Source organism: Magallana gigas, chromosome 6 (assembly GCF_963853765.1).
Source record: "Magallana gigas chromosome 6, xbMagGiga1.1, whole genome shotgun sequence".
Taxonomy (NCBI): Eukaryota; Metazoa; Mollusca; class Bivalvia; order Ostreida; family Ostreidae; genus Magallana; species Magallana gigas.
Window position 1 is genome coordinate 29,686,397 of NC_088858.1, and position 22,222 is coordinate 29,708,618.

General features: G+C 34.1%; 1 protein-coding gene across 7 annotated transcripts in view; it reads right to left on the reverse strand.

The window, feature by feature from the left end:
• LOC105325834 (zwei Ig domain protein zig-8) overlaps positions 1-14,074 on the reverse strand; it is a 32,518-nt gene extending 18,444 nt beyond the window's left edge. For 2 of the 7 annotated variants that reach the window (XM_066088032.1, XM_066088038.1), the window contains exons 1-2: positions 8,327-8,348; positions 7,038-7,154 (exon numbers count right to left, since the gene is read on the reverse strand). In XM_066088032.1, the coding sequence (XP_065944104.1) occupies positions 7,038-7,154; positions 8,327-8,333 (124 nt within the window). In that variant the 5' untranslated portion in view covers positions 8,334-8,348. Of the gene's footprint in view, positions 1-852; positions 957-7,037; positions 7,226-8,326; positions 8,349-13,454; positions 13,474-13,936 lie in introns of those variants that run through there. The other 5 variants (XM_066088034.1, XM_020066164.3, XM_011425559.4 and 2 more) reach the window with 5 other exon arrangements.
• Between the last annotated feature and the right edge of the window lie 8,148 nt (positions 14,075-22,222).

The following is a 22,222-nucleotide window of genomic DNA, read 5'->3' on the forward strand; positions in this document are numbered from 1 at the left end:
TTCAGGGACTTTGCCAAGGAGAAAATAGTAAATAGGGGCCACATTATTTGATCGTATCTTCAAAATCTCTTTACAAAAACTTACTCATTGTGTCTAATTCGATCTAAATGATCCAAATGGTTTTGTAAACCTACTTCATATTGGACATACTTTGTTTAACTTTCTCTTTAAATTACCATGAAATTTTTTACAACCCTTTTAATGGAATGGTCAAGTGAGAAATGAACTCCTCAGGAACAGGTGGCGAGGTGGAATGTAGATCAACGGCGTTTAGTAAATTATGTTGTATCGGTGGTTACAGAGAAAATAATGTTCGCGCCTTCATCAGCGGATATAACATAGAACGCCAACTTAATTATCCACACGCAGCGTTGGACTTGTCACCATGCGCCAGAACTAGCAAAGGTGCCGTCAACTTGAAGTGACGGAATTCCCAAATCATAAACTGTGTGGCAGATACTAGATATCAGCTGCAATTCAACTCATTTAACAGTTTCATTTATTCGATTAATGTTTGAAGCTGCAATAGATCAAGCCTGTGATAATGACATTAAGCCTTTCTCCTATTTCACACTGATATCCCAAGTGCACACATTGGCTAGAGTAATGACTTGCATACAGTACATCATTAGTGTTACATGGCACTTAGTTGTAGTAGATAGTTAGAAGGTTACATTGTGAGGAACAGACAGACACACGGGATACTAAATACTTCAAATTTACACGAACATCTTAAATATATACATGTGCATGTATATACATTTAATATCTCAATGATTGTATTAAAGTTGCCACTTTTTGTTCGTATAAACTCAGAAAATACATACATGTGAAATAGTAAAAGGAACTTACGGTGGGTGAACCAAGAATAAGTTGAAGGCGATGTGCCATATATATACGCGGTGCCACTTTTTTGTGCTTGTCCCTAGCTAACAACAGTCCAACTAGCAGAGTCTCTAGAAATGGAAATGGACGCCTCGCCTTATCAATACAGAATCAAACCACGTATCACTGCCCACATCAAATCATTCCGATTTTAGCGAATCAATGATGCAACTCCGGGGGAACACCAAGCATCAAGCCTCATTGATATGGTGATTACCGATTACTATTATGTCCTTTTCTCTCTTGTGAAATTCAAACAAACAAAAAAAACGCCTCAATCAGTAGACCTCTTCAAAGTTAATGATATTTAAAAATACAATATGTAATATTAATGTCATTGATAAGTAACAATGAAAACACTCCACGGTAAATCTCTTATCATTCAAAATGAGAGACCTGGTTTTAAGTTCTGGACATCATGTCGTCGTGGGGTTTATCCTTAGAAAGGTTGAGGGGGGGGGGGGGGGGATTGTAGCACCTTTTTGTGGTGGGTCCAGCCTATAAGAATCTGTTGGACCAGAGAGCGCGCACGATCAATCTTCTATATTTTGTATAAATTGCATGTGTGGGACAACGTTTTGATAGTTCTTTAAATATCTTTATATGTAAATTTCTAATGAAAACATCACATTACAAGGGCTTTGTACTAAGCGTTTTACTAAACTAAATACCCAAAGGCGTTTTAAGGTCAAGCTTCAGTTCATAACTTCGACCATGAAATACTTCTTATAAAAATTTCATTTTTCCAAAAAAAAAAAGAAATCGAAAAACGAATTGGTTTGTGGTGGAATTGATATCAACATTAAGATGTTAGACTACAACAATATCAGATACTATGTGTTTTCTCAAGAGGGTTGAAAACTTTCGAAACATTGTAATTACTAGTCAATCGTAATCACGGCCTTCACAGTAAATTCAGGCGATGGAATCTGTGGGGTATTATAAAACGCGAAACTCGAACTTCGCAACACGAACATTTTAATGACATAATCAGAAAAGAATTCCGCTCAAACAACAGAAATGTTGGATTAAATTGACCTTCTATAGCGGCTCTAGATTAAGATGAACGATAAAAGAAAATCCCTCATAACTAAAGTCTGTGGTAGTTGTGTTGACTTTGAATACCATTTTATCCTAATTCTTGCAATTCTTCTGACGGAAGTGACACATCTCCGGTTACGGATAAATACGCAGTGATAAGACTAAACTAAATATTACACCAAATAAAAAAAATGGACTGGAAACAAGAACGAATCGTAATAAAATATTTAATCAATCCGATATGGGATTGATTCTTTTCACGGTATTTTCGGCATTACTAGACTTTTGTTCTATTTAGGATTATATTTTTGACCCTCTAATATATTGGTATTTCTTCTCCAAGTTTGGATGCATTTCATCAAACAATTGATGCGAATACTACAAACGAATGCTTTGGAGACAGACAAAAAGCTTTTTGTGGATCAATTTCACATTCAAATTTAATTGACAGTTCCATAAAAATGTTGACGTGTTAGGTAATGACGTGTGTAGGTTTATAACTGACGGATCAAATTTCACGTGACGGAATTACTCCATGGGGATATAGACACGGTGTCCTTCCCCGTGCTTTGTCGATTTTTTCTATTAATTTTGAATTAATCATAACAGAAATACCTTTTAAATTTAGCTTCATGAAGCAAATAATAGTTTGTAAAAAAAAAAACCGCCGAACGCTATTGATAAAAGATGTTCCGGGCAAAGTGCAGTTAGATTTAAAACAAATCCAATCTTTTGCTTTTGTTGTATTATTTTGCCGTACGACCAGAGGTTTTTACGGGTACACAGTAGTTGGTGTACCATTTGAATTTCGAAATTCAGGATGCTCAGCATATTGACCAATGAAACCATTTCAACAAAAGCTTGGACTTTGGGTAGTTGTGTCAAACAGCAATGTGACGAAGGCCTATCTATTTCCGCCACTAAGAGCTAAGACTATGCAATCGGTGCATATTTCGCTTGAAACCGCGTCATTTTAAACTTTTTTTGACGCAAGAATTAGATAGCTACGTCCTACTGAAAGTCCAAGGTCTTGTTAAAATGGTTCTATCTGCGTTCCATAGTGATGACAGATTATATCCTGCCTTATAAAATGGCCGTAGAAATCTAGTCTCTTTAATCAGCGTTGAAAGAAGTCGTCATATTCATTTTAGTCTTTTAAATTTTTTTTTACTTTGATGCAAAGAGTTTTTGCAATCATGCTGATACTCTAATGAAATATGGATAACTGTAATGGCCTCAATCTTGCATCGTTAATATTTAGCTTCAGCAATCCAGTCATCTGTATCAAAATGAAATGAAACATTGTAGAGCAGAATCCAGTTGATTGAATTCATATGATTTACTTGACATTAATTATTATCATCTAGAGATTATCTATTGTATTATCTTTAATGCTGATAAATTCCGATGTAATGCATTGTTGTGGATGCAGTTTACTCTGTGGAGTAGATCGAGGCTCTACCCCGGTACTACTCGCTGATTGATTTGAAGCCTGTAGAAAATATGAGTCAACAGCTGAGTCACGAGAGGACAAATGAAGGACAATTCTGAAGCACTAACTAAATATTCTGTTACTAGTATTAATTTGAAGAAAAAATCCACCAGTGATATTAGAGAGCTCGGTAATACCAAGAAACAGCGTTTGCTTCAACTATAGCACTCCCTATTGCATTGCCTTTTGTCTGTAGAAAGTTCAACTGAGCAGATCTTGTTTGAGGGCAAAACATGCCGTCAATAAAAAGGTTTTCATTTTCAAACGTTTACTTTTATTCCCAGTTTTAAGCTTTTTTCTGTGATCCAGGCATGTAAAATTCAATATCGATGGCTTACATCAATATTGATGTTCGTGCCAGACAATGATATGGGTTTGAGGACTACAATATGCGTTGTAGAGAGATGAATTCTTGCAGATATTTATCATCGTCTGCGCTCCCCCACACACAGCGCCAATTTGCTCGCTTCCCTTTTTACATCCAAACAGTGTCAAGAGAGGTGCTGTGGCATTTTCTTCATCATCTTTATCTGTCAACCTATTACCAAGGATCTTCGCACTTTTTTTTAAAAATAACTTTGGCTATGAAGTGCGAAAGCTGCTCATATAACTAGTGACTACATGTAGTTAATATAAAGATGTGAATTATTGATACGCTAGGGCTTAAGCGTCCCTGCTGGTGGAAAGAATGCATTGTTATAATTGTCGCCCAGTCGGTATGGGGCATTGTAAGGCACGAAGCATGAAGCTGTCTCTAAAAATTACTTTTCTGCATTTCTCATGTCAAAAAAGAAAACTGGAGAATGCTGTTATTTTGTGTTAATTAAAAACCCTTACAATCGTGCCGGTATAGATTATATAGGCATAGCGTGTAAAATGCTACACTGAACTAAATGCTTAAAAGTACTTACGACATTATAACTACTGTATATTCCTTATTTTACGCGAGTACTTAATTTCGCGATTCTATCGTTATGCATCAAATCGCGAGAATATAAAATCGCGAACACCAATTTTTTTTTTATTAAATTCCCTATTAGTTTACATTTCACCGAAAAATTACAGCGAGATTGTAAAATCTTCGAGATGTGCTTCTCGCAATTTTACGCGAATATTAATTCTTCCCGTTTAATTAGGAATTTACAGTATGCTGCTTGAACACTGTTGAAGATTTAATTTGCTTTAAGGTTAATTAAACATCTATTACCACATTTTCAGCGTGAAATTGATTTTAAAAACACTTTTTTTTAAATTTACGCTATTATTTGGGGTTGAAGGAGAGGATGGTGGCTATAGCTCTCACACCCACGAGACTAAACAAAGAGCCTAATTTCCTCTGATTACTGCGCGCTTTGGTATACTCAACATTCATAGCATGAATTATAAATTCACTAGGTAAAGAGAATGTTTAGGTGCATTGCCATCTTTTAACCTTATTTATGTTAGGCTGAATATATGAATACTTTTATCCCTTTGATCATACTAAATTACATTGCAGGAAAAGATATGATATCAAGTAAAACTGACTTTAATGCAAACTCTTTATTAACAACGGGCCTTACCCGTTTTTCAATTTTCCTTTTTGATAATTCTAGGAGCGATGTGTGTAGAAAATGTGTAGACGGTGTAGTATACATCAGAACGGACGGCATTTGCTTAGTTATTGCGTCACAACGAAGTTAGAGTATAAAATGTGGGTATAGTAAAGATGTATTTCATATCATATATGAGTACTTAAATGTACTTTGATGAGCCGTGAATTCAGTATCTTCAATATATAAGACCTGCTACATAATGACTCGTCATTTTGTAAGTATCCTACAGGCACGTAGCATCGTTTTTGAAAGTGGGGGGGGGGGGGGCAGACCCATCCAAAAAATCTTGACAAGCAAGTATTTGGCTATTCGATAAGTACAGGGATTTTGTTGCAAAATTGCTGAATTACCATCTAGAACGTGTAAAGGTTTTGTATACATGTGGAGGGGTATAACACTATGTCTTGTATGGAGATTTATCTACCCAACCGCCCAGGGGAAACCCTCACAGGAGATATTCTAAAATATACACTCTTATTGTATTTCAACGATGTAGTCACAGAAAACGTTTCTGCCGAACAATTATTTCGTTCAGTATTTTCACACTTTTTATAAAAGCATTGGATGTAGTTACAATAAGTTAGCTTTGTTCTGATAATCGCTGGGCCATTTTGTGATCGATTTCTCCAACAGACTTCAAAAACATTGTGGATCAACCCCCGGGTATCTTTAATGATATTTGGAAACCTCGAAGCAAGAATTATCAAACCGGTCAACTATGCGTTAAATAGATACTGCAGTCGACTGTTTTCTCTTTGTTCTCGTGGCCATTAGAGTAGTTCAGTTTTTGTTGAGACAAGTTTACCCACAATTCATAGTTGATTACCTGAATATAGAATTACATTCTGTGCAGTTACTTTGATCTTTAAAGACTAAAGGAGTAGAGTTATTTAATTATTGAGAGTTATTTACAAATTAGATAACCATAGATTTCGCTTAAACTTGAAGACGTGTTTGCATTCTAAGCTATGTTTAACTTATCCATTGAATACTTTTACATTTTTACATGTGTTGTTTTTTACACTTTGAAATTCACTAACAGCAAATTCGCAAATCCTTCTTTTCCCTTGCCTCCGCGGGAGAAGGGTCAAAGAAAATTTTGCAACTGTAGCGTCGGTTATTGAATTTCATCATATCGTATTGAGTATTTGACTGTAAAAAATTAATTTAACGACACAAGTGAATTCATTTACGTAATCTTAGATGACACTGACTAGGACAGACATATATGCTGTCTAAACTTTATAATGCGATAAGTAAAGAATTAGATTTGAGCAAAAAATCTTTTACCTCGCACTTCTGACAAAAATTGCAAAAAAATAAATAAATAAATGAATAAATAAAATAATCCAATCCTTGAAATAATCCCGTATTTAACTACAAAATATCTCGGATTATTAAATATGTTCATTTATATCTACATTGCATAGCACTGGTTCCTGGTTCAATGTGTGTGTGTATATATAAATTTGAAGTTTCATATTTTGATAAATAAATGATAAAAATTATCGCTTTCAAATCTAATCTATATATTTTTGATAATGGAATATTGAATAATGAGTTTTATCCTGAAACCGAATTAATCCCCCGTTTAATATCATTTTAAATATCAGGTTTATTGGTTGTCGTTACCGATAACTGAACTTTCTGTATTTTTCGCAGCAATACAGTTTGATAAAGGAACAAATTACATAATGGAGCTTAAATTACGCAAGTTGATAATGGCACGAAGAACCATTATCTGACAAAAATTCAGCTACAGAAAATTTGATACGTGTAGAAAATGTTCATAGTTTCCCTAAAATTTTTGCGGAATAACCCTGTATCAAAATAACGCGCAACACACATTATAAACTCTCAAAAATAAATCATCACTATCCCGGTATAAGAAATTAAACACTTTGGCTATCATTCTTAACAAAATATTCTTAAAACAAATTAAATATAAACTAGTACATTAATTTTACCTTCCGATGAGAGAGAGAGAAAGAGAGAGAGAGAGAAAGAGAGAGAGCTACACATACCTGTATCAGGGGGTGCGGCCCTGTGGTCGCTTCCTGTGTGGGGGGCCCGCTGCCTGTTCTGACCTGAGAGTGGCCGGCGGTCGTGCTGAGTATAAGAGACAACAGGTTTGGCACGCTCTGTAAAAGAAGGCAATGAATCAAATCTGGGAAGTTATTGGTCGGCACCGGATGATCAATACATGCCCTTCATTGAGGAATCCTACGGGTTACTGCAGCTGTCGTGCAGTTAAAGCAACTCTTTTCTAAGATTTTCATCAATGAAATGATAAAAGATACAGTCATTAAGACCTATTATCATCTCAAATGTTGGCACAACAGAAAAAAAACCCCGCAGTAGTATATCAAGACGTTCACCAGTTGTACATCCTACACAAGTGCATAACCTCGCATGAAATGTGGAAATTGAACTACAGAAAAAGTTATGATTAAAAAATGAAATTCCTTTGTATATTACAGATGAACAAAGTAAGTAAAATAAAAATCAAAAGCAAAAAACATAATACAAAACCAAGAAAAAATTCTGTGCCCATCGTAGAGTAATACCGAAAAAAATATATGTGCCGTCAAACAATGCTGGTGGAATGCTATGTTATAACAACTATTCCAAGTGAATATATAAAGCATATAATGGGGGATATATACTTTTAACTATGGCTTCATTGGCTGAATCCCACATTTCACCTTGATGTTTATAAAATTACAGGCCTTCAGCCTGACACATGTCCCATAGTTCACGAGAGTCAAGGTGAAATTTTCTACCGGGGATTGTTCATGGGTACAAAACGGCAAAAGTGATGACAGTGTGACACGTCAGCGTAGTTCTTTATATTTAATCCTTTTAATTCTTTATGCCAACGACCAAGCAGTGTGATCAAAGTGAATGCACATGCTGCTCCAGTTTGATGTTCATTAATGTATTTAATGAATTCGATATACAATGGGAGTAAGATGGATGGGACCTCTGTTATCTGAAATACAAAGTACACTGGAAGTGTCAGAATCTTCGGAACATGTGTTGTTTTTCCCCAACGTCCACTCGCTAGGTGCTGTACTTTGCACTAGTGACTTAATTTTCGTTCCCAGTACTTATTGGCCCCAATTTCAGTCCTCTTAGTAATTCATACATCCCCCTGCTAATGTGTTAAAATCATGTTTTGTGATACGCACAGGAAAATGGGATATTTCACTAAAAAATAATGGGACCTTTTTGATGTTTTTTTTAAGCAAATGAATCAAAAGAATCTCTGGTTACGCAATGAGTTGGCCAATGATGAGAATGGAATATTTACCGTTCATTGATCTCTCAGGCCAAATTCTTATGACAGACACATCCTGGCAGGTACATAACTAATTCAAGCCTTCATTCGTCCTCGTCGCCATTCTAACTAATGTAACAAAGGATGCAGGACTCAACCTTTCCTCATGAACTTCATGTTCATTTGCAGTGTATCGTGGCAGAAGTTTTGTTCATATTCGTTAGATCTTCACAATTTTACCTTCAGGATGAGTTGTTTGTATTTATTTCAAATATATTAATCTATACGGAGGACTGAGGGTGTGGTTGCTGTGGGGGTGGATGGGGTATTAGATATGGGGTTTATCTTCAATGTTTCCGCAAACGTTCATATCTATGAACGCAATGTTGTTTTTGTAATTCTTGAAATGTTTTATTTTTTATCGCATTGGCGATGAGTTTTTTTTAAGGCTATGGATAGTTTATTTGACACATTTTAGAAAGGTTGCAAACCACTAAAATTTATTTCAAAACAATTTTACCTGATAGAAACACGATTTGGCGTTCCATTAATGATGATTAAAGAAGTGTTTCCATTAGGTATGAGGCAAATTTATTTGTAGAAGGAAGTCTGACACCTGCCAGTATTTGCATTGATTTCATTTTCAAAGATGTCAAAAGAATAAGGGTTCATGGCCAGCGCTGAACCTAATGGCGACATAATTTTACTTTATCCTTGTTTTATTTTTCCTCTGATATATTATTTAAAAGAAAAATAATTAGTAATCAATGTTTTACCAAAAAAAAAAAATGCATACATCACAGGTACATGTAGTTCGACAAAGCGAAGCATCTTAACAAAGCAGAAACATTTATTATGTAATACAAACGACAAAACTTGTTTGATTCTAAAAATACCACCTTTGATGAAACCGTGCAATCAGGAATGAATGGAATTTTCATGACTTATTACAGTATGTTGTTTCAAAGAGAGGGCATCGCTTAAGATTTGTCGCCTGTACAGCATGTCCATAAAGGCATGCATCTGACCATTGTTATCAATATTGAAACTTCCAGCGGGTGGGGGGGGGGGGGGGGGGGTTTAAACCCAGTGGGCCACTAATGCCGTAAGTTCCCTGGAATTGATGTTTGTCATTCATTTACTTTATTTTACAATAAGTAAGTCTAAAAGCTGCGAATTATTAGACTGGGCTAGAACGTCTCCTATGTTTATATCCCTCCTTTAACTCCAAAGCTTACAAAATTGTGCGCCTCATTTCTTTGAATATCATTGCTGTGAAATCAGATTTATATTTTAATTTATATACTAGCTTTAAAAATGATAAGTGATATTGTTATCATATTGAACAGTGAACGGACATCTCCGGAATGGACATTTTTCCGGTGTTGCGCACTCCTTTTCATTTGCTATAACATTTTGTTATGACTAAATTATTATAATTAAATCTCTAAGTTTTATATTATTCAAGTTGTAATCATTGCAATTGCTCTTACAAGATTGTTGTAATACAATTGTAATCGTATAACTCCTGTCTAAATTAGTGCAATTATCACGTTGATAATTTTTTTGAAATTTCTACATTGACACATGACTGCCTCAATTCAAGTACTTTTTTTTTTTAAATTATTTTATCAGACTACCATGTACAATTTCTAACAGTGTATGTAATGGGTTGAATGTTTTATAAGTTTTTTTAATGCGGTAACCAAGGAGTCATATTATTTACATTTGAGTTGTTCAGTAATTGAAACAATATAAACTAGATTAGAACTTATTTTGCTTGCTGTAAAGTTTACGCCTGGCGGTTTTGATGAGTCTGTCCTTGAGTCATCAAAATGTCGTTGTACTTGTGTGTTGCCGTGGTATTGGGGTTACTGGGAGTACACAAATATGATGCAGATTATTCCGTTCAACTTGAATGAAACGAAGTTTAATATCAATGCAGACTCTTATTAATTTTTTACTGCATGTTAATTATGATTTGGCTGCACCACAATCCAATTTTTAAAATCAATTAAAATTAATGCACTTGGAATTTATTCATTTATTCAGTTTAACTAAAACAAAAACTCCACAAATTAAATACACTTTCTAAACATGCAAGCCAAGTGGAAAGGTTTTTATGCAATTTCTGAGATTTCAGACCTCAGTGACGAGAATAGCCGTGTTATCATTTACTAGGCGTGGGGCTATTGACGACTTCCACAGATGAGCTTGGCAGAGATTTTTTTTTATACAAACATTACACATTGCTGACAAGACATGAGAACTTATCACCTGGATTTGTTGGTTAAAACCACAGAAAAAAGATACCACCATCCCAAGACTATTTGTCAACCGGTCGGTAAAGCTGTCTTTGAAGAGAACCCGGACTTCGATCTACTGCTTCCTATAAGTCAAAGGTCGGTCCACACAAATCTGTTTTATCAAAGTGTTGTAACACGGTGGTTTCCTATATTGATCAACCTATCTGAAAAAACTGAAATAATGGTTTATTAGATATGATTGTTGTGCCTGGCATAGTGTGTATCGTTTTACCGGCTTCAGCCTCGCTATCTCGGAGACCTCCCCGTAGTGACAGATTTGTTCATACCTTGCCAAACACTCGGACCCACTACTCTGTTTGTAATTGCTTGCTAACGATGTTGCTCATTGACAAGAGCACACAGAAATGTGAGCAGAATAATGCCTCCGCCAGCCGATCGCCCGGACGACCAATTTCAAGTCTATTAGTTAATATGTTTTTAATCAGAAGTTAATGATTTCTTTTTTTCCCACATTTTGAATTGGTTCACCAATGATTCGGCAGTATATGATGTCGGTTAAAAGGTAAATGAATAAATTGATTAAAGGATTTTATGAATAGGGTTTTTTGTCACAGATATGAAATGTGTTTTAAAGGTCAATTTTAATATTAAGTGCACAAGTATGTAGGTTATTTAGAAGAATTGGAGTCATTTGTTCATTTAGAGAAAGCTTCGTCAAAGTGCTATTGTGTAAATGCCAGAGGTCAGAGATCTATGAACAATTATTTCTAGTCAATGTACTTACCACCTTTTAGGTGCATGTAACATACAGTTTTTTGTGTCAAGTATAGAAATGAAGTATCACCAAATTCAGGACACGACTTTATAACAGAACTCAAACTGAATTGGCATCGATTGTAAAGGTATTATGGGTTCTTCTAAAGAATAATTTGCTTTAAGTCGAGTGTCAATTTTTGTCAAATTTTATCAAGACCGTAATGACACGAGGACACGTTTAATGTGTACCATATTCCAGGAAAATTATAAAACTCAACTTATTAGAGTCATGCCAATAGGGCCAATAAGCCAAAAACCATTACAATATACTTCCGGTTGCTTTTCTTAGTCATTTCCACTTTGCTTTCCCTCTAGTAAAACATACTCTGGCCTAAAATTCATCATGGAAAATGTCATCATGTATACAAGAAATTTCGAGGTTAGGTATTTGATAATTACAGTACCGTACGAAGAAATATAATCTGGTCCGAGCCTTCAAATCTAATAGAGATAAAAACTGTCGTGTAATGGGTGGATCTTGTCATTTTTACACTGTTTTCTTATCAGTGTATCTTGAGCCATTCGAATCAACGAAATTTTCTCATTTTAAATGAAAACAATTTGTCAAAATGTTATCAAAATTTGACACCACAAGAAATAAATATCCGCCCTCTAGTGAAATTTTCCCACTATTCTGTTGACAAAAATGTTAAGAAATAAACTAAATTTGGTTCTACTTATTCATCGGGAGGCAGGGTTTGGTATAATTCATTTCCCGGACATTCGCTCAGATTATCCAAGGTCACAACTAACGATGCACCCCGGCCTATCTGTTTTACATCTAAACAGAAGCATACAGAAGTAATAAAAAGCAGTGAGCGCCTGACTATTGGGGCTCTAAGAGGAGGGTGCGTAATATCCAGACATCACACCGGCAGATAAACAGACCTAAAGCGCTAATTTGAAAGCAGAACGCTGTCCGCTCTTCTTATTAATGAGGCTTTTATCTGCTGATGACGAAGGGCCTAATCTACCTCGCCGTCTGTCAATGACTTTTTATTGAGTTTGTTTAAAAACTTTCTGCTATTTTACAACACAAGTTCAATGTCTATTTGTCCCTCACCTTACAGCTTAGGTATGTTTGGGGCATAAAAATGATTCTTTCACGATTCTTGAGTTCCCAACATTCAATAGAGATCTGAAGGGATAATGAAGGGATAATTATGTAACTAAATGTATAAATGAATAAATAAATGCAAATATAAATATTTAATTCTTTTCGTATATAAGGGGCATTCCTGTCGTGTTCTCTTGATGTCATACTTCAAACATTTTTTTTAATTAATTCTCTTAATTCAATAGCAGAAAAAAATCTTTTATCTGATCTCTAAAAAATATTGAAAACCTCTTTTTCAGGAATTTTAATTGAAAGTTTAAAATTTGTACTGGCCACCCACCTTACTAAGGCTTTTTGTCATATTATCTCAAAGATGAATATAAATTAAGATCTGTTTGTCCCAGCCCAGTCCACACTGGACGGATAGACAAACAGTGGCCCTCTCAATTTGTCAAGCTAAGTCCCGGGTATCGACAGATACCACTCAAGGGGGAATTAGGACTTGAAGGGTAAATACTATCGTAAAAACGGGAAAAAATTGATAACATTGTCACTCCAAAAAGTGCCATGCACTTTCAGTTCTCTATTCAAGGAATCTCATTCAGACTTCAGAACTAAGTGTGCGTTCTGATAGAATTATCGATAGACTTTTTACTTGTAGCTATATATACGCCAATGCAAAATTGTGCCACTAGGACATTACTTTAGAATTTAATTTCGGTGAGTTATAGATATGATGAAGAACACATGAACCCATACAGTGTATAGTATTTTTATGAATTTGAGGGAGTGAAGGCGGTGTTAAGTTTCAATCCGATATTCCATGAAAACCCAAATGAGATTTATATTCCCGTTTATCAAGCCCAGTCACTCCAATTCCGACCAGCCATTTCTTATCAGTTGTCTAGCTCTATTCCCCATAGCGAGGAAAAGCGGATAATTTGGATCTGAACAATTAATAATGGACATTCAAAAAATAAAATCGGTAAACTATGATCTATGCCCCAAAATGGTGACTTACTCTTTGGGTTTAGCAAAAGGTGTCCAGAAAATATCGCTTTTTATCCATATTCACGAGCGGTCGTATTGAATCATAAGAACTTATAATGCCCCTGTGCCAAAGTATTCACCGACGTCTGAATGAAAAGTTTGATTGAATTGCAACACTATCGAGGTGTAAAATGCATAACACATGAATGATTTCTTTCTACTCATTGTGTTTGGACTTCAGGGTGTATTCATGAATTGAAATTCTTTTATTATGCTGCCAGTTTCAATTAAAAGAATATAAAACTGGTCTTAAGGTTTGTTAAAAACACACAACTTCAAAAGGAGAAAACATTTAAAATTTGATTATTTCAATTCTTCCGTCAAAGAAGAACCCTTGTGTCAAGTGAGATTTGAAATCAATAATCCAGTCATAATAACAATTGATGATGATAAGACCATTCATCAGCTACAGCTGAAAAGTGGTCAAATATTTATAAGTTAAACTTGTCCTACCTTTAGGAAAGAATCTCCGCTTATACACATGCGGGACAGAAGAGTTCGCTTATCTTTTTAACTCTACCTGTCTCAAAATATACTTTAAACCTAATTTTCGACAAATGACTTCGACGCTTTAAAACAAACAATCTGGGGGTTTGACTATTGAACTAAATTGTTAATTTACTAATACATCTAGTTAAACCAGTCGATATCAATGTGTGAAGATATACAAAGTGAGGCGATTTGAGGGATTTGATTAAACCGACGATATCGATTTCATTGTATCAAAGAGCAATAAATGTGAAGGTTATGTAATCTTGAAAATGTCAAAGCGTGCAGAAGTGGTATGTGATAAATCAAAGAATATTAAAGTAAAGAAATGGAATTTGCGGTCTGATATTGTTAAAAGGTACCCATTTTCTAAATTTACAAAAAATAAAAGTAAGATAGAAGATGAGTAAAAATTAGTGTTTAAAAAATGATAAAAATAAAAGAAAGCAATATAAGTTAAATCAGCTTTGTTTAGCGATACGCAGCTAATCGGTATGTTTGAATTCATTAAGTGTGAGATTATATGAAACTGCTTGGGACATATAAACACCAGACACACACAGACAGAGAGAGAGAGAGAGAGAGAGAGAGAGAGAGAGAGAGAGAGAGAGAACACGCTATCGACGTTTCATATATAAATTACATTATAGTTTATATTCGATATATACATGTACATGTATCGTCAGTATGCAGTGTTTGGTAGTAACTATCTCTCATTGTTGGTAATCAGTAATTTTAGTACTGTGTTAGTATTTTACAGTAAACTCTGCCTCTGCTCAGCCGGGGGGGGGGGGGGGGGGTGTGACTGTAATGGTAAGGGTGCAAGGTTTTTCGTCAGGCAGTATTTTCATGGCTTGATGCAGCAATTGATCTATAAAGAATGTTTTTATACAAATTTCTAACCGGTTAACCGGTTATTCGGTTGAAACGATGGTAACCGGTTACAAAATCAGTAATCGGTTAGTCATATTTAATATATAAACTTGTACATGTAAATTTTAACGCAATTTCATTGCAAGTTTCTTTTTTAATCTTTAAAAACATTGATATCTAAAGTAACCTGTAACATGTAATTATTTCGCGACTGTTTTCTCGTCATTTAGATTTTTTTCTTGAAATTATTATGCAGATGTATAATATTGTTAATTGCATATCTACAGAATATTCCTATCGTGCTCCTAGATCTTGTGGCAATAATGACAGATAATTATAAAGAACAAAATAACAATATGCACCAATTTGTTTACATATATACATATGTACCATATGTAACTGTATTGAGATAGGAGATGAATTTCATTATTTATTTCATTGTACAGATATAACAATTAAAGATAAGAGAGTTTTATACATACCTTCATACTTCTACACACAACCAAATGTTTACAAATTTCAACAACTCTTTAATACTAATAATAAAAAATTGTTGATTAATCTTTGTAAATTCATTAAAGTTATTATTGAGAGAGTTAATTTTCTAGGTTAATTGCTAATCATACTTTTTTCCTTTTTCCTTATTTTTTTTCACTTTTGTATTGTCACTCCAATGCATGCAATGTATGTATCATTATGTATTATTGTTCAATTGATTTTTCTCAACACTGTAATTTATGCAGTTCAGATAATAAAGAAATTGTCATTATATTTTGATATGACTTAACTCGTTAATCGATCGGAACGATTTGGTATTATGCAATCGATTGCAATCCTTAAAATAAAGGAAACGTTCAACTTAGATCCTGACTCATCAAAAAATAATTGATCATAATGCATAATGTATTTGGCAAGGAACACTTAGAATTACTGGGATTCTTTAATCTTAAGAAAACATCAATGTTATTCTTGTTCTACGTGAAATAAATCACAGTGCCTATTTGTTCTTGCTTTAACCGTTTACTGCCTGTGTTAAGAGGAAGAGCTCCCTCTTGTTTCATGATATCTTCAATATGCTTTTTTTTTGTGTAAACATTGATAAACATACTTATGTGCTGAGGTAGTAAATCATTTTTTTAAAGCCAATAGATGGAAACCAGGCCATAGAGAATGTGAATTTATGGCGGACTTTTTTGTCATGTTTGGCTAAATAAAGAAAGATCAGAAGCAATAAGATTTTTGCTACTTTGCAATTGTTAAACATTACATGTTATGACGATCATTACATTAGTGCAGCATTGGTTAGAATGTAATGTAATGTAATGTAATGTAATGTAATGTAATGTAATGTTCATGTTTAATCGCAATAAACTGATTTTTAAAACAATAACAAGGTTATTGTCTTCTGGATTCTCTTACACGTGCACATATATACGGAACACACTGATAACAGTATTTTTTTTAAAGAATTTCATTTTTAAAAAAAATTCGAAAAAAGAGTTATACAAGAACTGTTGTTCGTGTGAGTGATGTGCCCAATGGGCCTCTTGTTTGTGAAAAAAGAAGATAAAAGAAAGATGGTATGTTTGCACATGTTTTATGATTTAACTGATGGAAATGAATCATAATTCTTTTGCTTATGGTTTAAATAAAGTTCGAGCCATTTTGTTTAAGAGAGCATTTTTTTGGAGAAGGCTCAATAGCTGCATTCAGTACAATCTACCGCTGATGCAGGAAGGCGTTCACTTAACCAAAGGGGCCAGAAATAAGACCGACCCTGATAAATGACCCGATAGAGAGGACTGGTTCATTACTTTCATCAACGTTTCTTTTTTATTTGAACCAGATCAAAATCGGGATGTCTACTTGGTCTACATATAATATGTGAATAAAATCTTATTTGTTTTGGAATAAAGATTTATTGCACATAAATATTGATTACCTTTTGTTTTCTATATTTGTAATTTTTGATGATTGAACTTGACGTAAAACAAAAGTGACAAGGTCTGTGAAGGTCCACATTGACATTTCATAATTAAATTAATTATAGAGGGAGAAGTTGCAATAGACCGACCTTAGTGACCCACAACACCGTGTCCAAAGTTCAAGGTCGAACTAGTTATACAGTATGCTAGTTTTGTACTACTCATCGGAAGACCATAATTCCTTTACTACCAACCCCCTTCCCCCATTTTCATCTTTTTAAATGTATTACCAATTAGATAAAAATTGTATAACCGTTCGTTTAATTTCATGTCATGCCATTTTACATTTTTTGTAGTATATTTTTCATTACTTTCTTTTTAAATTCCCATACAAGTTAATTAAAGACAAAAATTGCTACCTGTTTATCATTTCATCAGTTTAAAATCGATCTTTGCTGACTTCATAATGGAGAGATTGAAGTCATGGGAATATTAAGCTCCCTCAAATATGACTGTGTTTTCTGTCGTAGCTGAAACACTTGTAGCTTACATCACTTTCATATATGAATGGCGTCTGTGGAATATGATAATTGTAAAATTTAATTTTTGGGAGTTGATTTTAATCAACTCTCCTATGCAGTTACTCAGACAAACCGAAAGTGAAACAGTGTTTGGACCTCAGCACAAATCAATGCCGTTGACAAGACTTAGTTCTTGAAAATAATTGATGAATTCGATGTAATGTATGCTAAAGCATTGTTTTTCAAGGAATTTTTTTTATAAATACCTTGAATATAGTCAGATGAAATGGTACGAACAATTTAAATATTTTTTGTATTCGTATGTTTTCCTACGCCAGAGTTCAATATAGTCTCGTTCAACTCGACGCTCTGCTGTCTCCGTAAATCCTTGTCGGAGATTTACGGTGTCAGCCGAGCATTTGGTTGAACGAGACTAGAGTTCAATATTGCTTGGATCCATACAATTTTCGAGAAATATTTCTATCATGGATACATAGTTTGATTCAATTAATTTTATCTTTAAATATTTTTTAACATTATTCATAGTTTCTCGACATTCTTGTCGAAAAAGTCCAAAAATTCATATTATAAAAATGTGCGTAATTCAAATTAGAAACTACCTGTACTTGTCATGCAAAATAACATATCATTGATTTCAAAATAAAAAACATCGACAAAATCAACTCCCATCAGTTCTTCAGTACTTTGATTTCATGATATGTACATGTATGTATGATACATTTATAACGGCGTATTTATAGTTATCTGCAAAAATCTTGATTTTACATCTTTTGATAGGAATGCTTTTTGATTGTTAGAAACGTTTAAAATGAAACAAGCAATCATTGACATCTGTACATGTAATCAAAATTTAGAGAGAGGAGAATTATTACCAGCGTTCCTTCATACATCTTATGATAAAGCTAATAATTATTAACCATAATGAAATATATGTACCACGCTTTCAAATGAAGCTACATTCGATTATTTCATATAAACAAACTTTGGAATATGATGAAAAACCATAAACTCGGACGTAACCCAAGTTTCACGAAACTATAGAGAGGTTTCCACATTCGGTTGAAAGTTTGGTGTATTTTAGGCAGAAATTAAGGAGAAGTCAGTCTGTAGTAATTATCTTCACGCCCGAAGCGACAATTTGTATTATCAAAAGCAAAATGCGAAGCTTAAAACAATCTATCAAATTGATTTGTGACATGTTATATGCAGGAAAGTATGTTTTGCCAAATTAACCGGAAAAAGATTTCAATCTTGCAAGACAGCGAAAAGGCCATAATAAACCCAGAAATTCCACATAAACATAAAAATTAATACCAAGAACAAGTGCACTTAATTGCTGTGTTGTGTGCAAAAGATGAACGAAATACAGCAACAATGATGCTTCAGTAATTATTATGTTAGATGTGTATCACTGCATTGTGTTCAGCAAATATAACAAAGGTGTCAAAATATAGGTCAATAGTGTAAGTTTTAGATGAAATTCACTGCAACCCAGGTTTTTTATTAAAGAGGTTTAAATAACAAAGTGAAAAAATGACGATGACATTTACACCTGCACAATTCTATTTGGGGTTAATGTCGTAAAGTAATAGACAATTACATCAAAACGTTCAGTGTAATTAAAGCAAAACAAAATCACTTTTGAAAGAAAAGAATGAGACATAAATATGTTTATTAAGTCAATCAAGTTCTATTTAACCCACGGGACAAAATTAATGAAAAAAAAAAGTGAAGAATTTCTTGGGTCTCAGTTATCTTGGGAACATGGCCTGGCTTACAGCAGATTTCTTTCAATTTCATTTCTACTTCCTATGAATGATGTAGACGATTTAATTCGATGTCCCCGGAGATTTAGCCTACACTTCTTGAACTTACACTACGCCAGGAAATTCTTCATCGCCATTGATGTTTTCATATTTTGCTAAATTAAAAAAATCAGTCTCTCTCTCTCTCTCTCTCTCTCTCTCTCTCTCTCTCTCTCTCTCTCTCTCTCTCTCTCTCTCTCTCTCCAATTCAAACTTAATATTCGATTCAATTCAATGGTTTATTGACATCACCATGTTGGCATACAGTCAACATGAAATCAAATGACAGACAGAAGAAAATTATAACTCGAAGGCTACAGCATGCAAGACAGTTTTATACAATACTTCATAGTCCCTGGAACTGTTTCTCTGCATAAAACATTTATCCAAATAGATACATAGATGTTTTGTAGTATTATAATCACATGGGTTAACAATTTCTTTTATGGGATCAATACCACAGTACAATTTATCATTGAAAATATCACAATAATGAAATCAAAGATTGTCATACACAGGACAGTAAAGTACAAAATATTTGTAATTTTTTTTATATGCCAGTGCACACAGTGTACTGTTATGGTATACAAATATATCTGGTCATTCATTTAGATCAAATATTGAATCAATGAAAATATAGGACATTTGTCATTATTTGTTGATTTATCTTTTTTAAAGAAAATGGTCATGTTCCTCTTCCCCTTCAAATGCAACAACATACTGTACAATCTGACGGCCCCGGCAGAACCGTGTCACTCAGTCTTACTGATTACCCGAAATTACAGATTTATTATGATTGGGGGTTAAATTAATTGAATTTCTGTTATATAATAACGAAGATTGGTCCAAACTGGGATGAGATTTTGAATTAACGTTACATTTGTGAGTCGTAAAATGCTGTCGCGTTTGATAGTTTTCCGTGATTAGCTATCGTAACCTTATTCTGGGCGTATCTCTGGAACGCCTCATCTCATGGAATTCCGGGTCTTGTCCCTCACTGAACTTGGATCTTTGAGTACGATCTTAAATGTATTAAAATAAAAAGGAGTCGTGTAGGAGGACAAGGAGAAGCTGCAAAATCCATGCAATTTTGAAGTCGTCGCCATCTTTGGTCTGTCGCCAAGATATTTATGCAGCACATTTGGAAGATTTTTAATAAAAATGCACATATACATGTACCTGTGAAAAAGAGTGCAATTGAAATCGATGAAAGGGAAAATATCCAAGATATCATAATTGAATATTATCATTTTTCTCTCAGAAAAATTTACAGGAAAGAAAACAAATTTCTTACGGAGATTTATAATGGGAAATGTTGAATTGAATTGAATTGACATATTGTCTCCATTCCAAAGTCACTCGGAATACCTCGCATGATTTTTAAACGTTATCATCCGGGTTGTTTCATCTCTTTTGCAATACTAAATCCCCGTAGACTTTTCATTTTTAGCCATGTATTGACACCTGACAAGCTAGAGAAGGCGTTTAAAAAGAGAAATCTTTGAATTTTTTGATACGATTGCATGAACATAGCTTGAACACAGGGGTATTTTATATTAATAAAGAATAATTCAAGAAAATGTGCGGCATATTAAATATCTTGGGACATACCATGATGCACATTGTCAAGAAACGCGATATTCGATTTTGTGTATATTTTAACATTGTCATGTCTTCTGAGACCTATCTATATTCTGTTTGATTTTCACTTTATGGTCTTCTAATAGGGCATCGTTAGGTACAATATATATTCAGTAATTTAAAAGCATTCCATTCTGTATACTCACGAGATTAAACAGACATGTCATACACGGCTTACGGGGCACGCTATATTACTTGTGTATGCTGAAGATCCTCTCAAAAACTTATAATACATGTACTTACACTTCGACACTGCTAGTGCCACTCCCGAGAGGTCTCTAAAATAAAGGACTGCTTGAAGAGCTTTTATATTACTGTGAATAAAAGTGAATATTGGAGTACCACAGTCAGTGATCAGCCTGGCATCAATTCTGGTAAAAATGGCTGACCAGGTGACACTCTGTCGTCTGCGTCGGCTATTGTGGTGGACTTCCAATGCCCGTAGCATGAGTTATAGTGTTCTTGAATGTACGTGTTCAATGCAGTCATTATTATTTTTGTTTACATTGCATGTAATTTTATAGTTCATAATTACATATTTGCTCTTCTTTCTAACACGATCGTAGCCTCGTCCAAAACAAAGAGGGGAGAAGTCAGAGAAAAAAACCCACATACTTGGGTATACTATTCGAGATCTCCAGTGCCATAAGCATTGTTCTCGAATTCCCAGCCAACTTTCAAAGCTGTACAAAATCTGCTAAAAATCAAAGTTTATTTTTTAAATTTCAACTGAACATACAAGTATATTGTAGTATGTTTACTCAGTGATTCTCCCCTATTTCTTAAGAAATCCGATTGAGTTGATACAATTACAGACAAAATAGTTCTCGATCTATCTTTTAAAGAATTTGTCCGAATATAAATAAGTATACGCATTCGTTGAACACGTTTAATCATTATTCAAACCCAGTGTTTACATATTAGAGTATCTAGTTTACATTTTTCGATTCTCAAAGTTTTTGAAACATGTTTCATTGTTAAAAGATGACTTGTTTCATACTTTTGAAGTTGACAAATGTGTAGGTTTTTTCACGACCTATCAGAACTTTGAATCAAATTGTTGCACGGTCTGACGTCCAACAGATGATCCATGAATGGAATAATAATACTGCTACATGTACCAGTAAATCAATCGACAATAAAGATAATTTAGTAAGTTACTTTATTTATGTAATGAACAATTTGAAAAGAGATTTATGAAGAAATCTACATAAAACAGTTGTAAAATGTTTTCCATGGTGGGTTATTGGATAGCGATCAGTTTACATAAACCATTGACGTAGGTTATTAGGGGTTGTTTTCTACAATGCATGCTTTCTACTTCCTTACCCACATGAACCACCAAAGAAAGAAGTTAACGCATTTTATTGAAATATGACATTCTTTTCTTTTTTTTCCCTCAACAGAGGCATCGTATTAAAGGATAGTATATGTATTTTCAATCAAAAATAGAAAATTTAAACA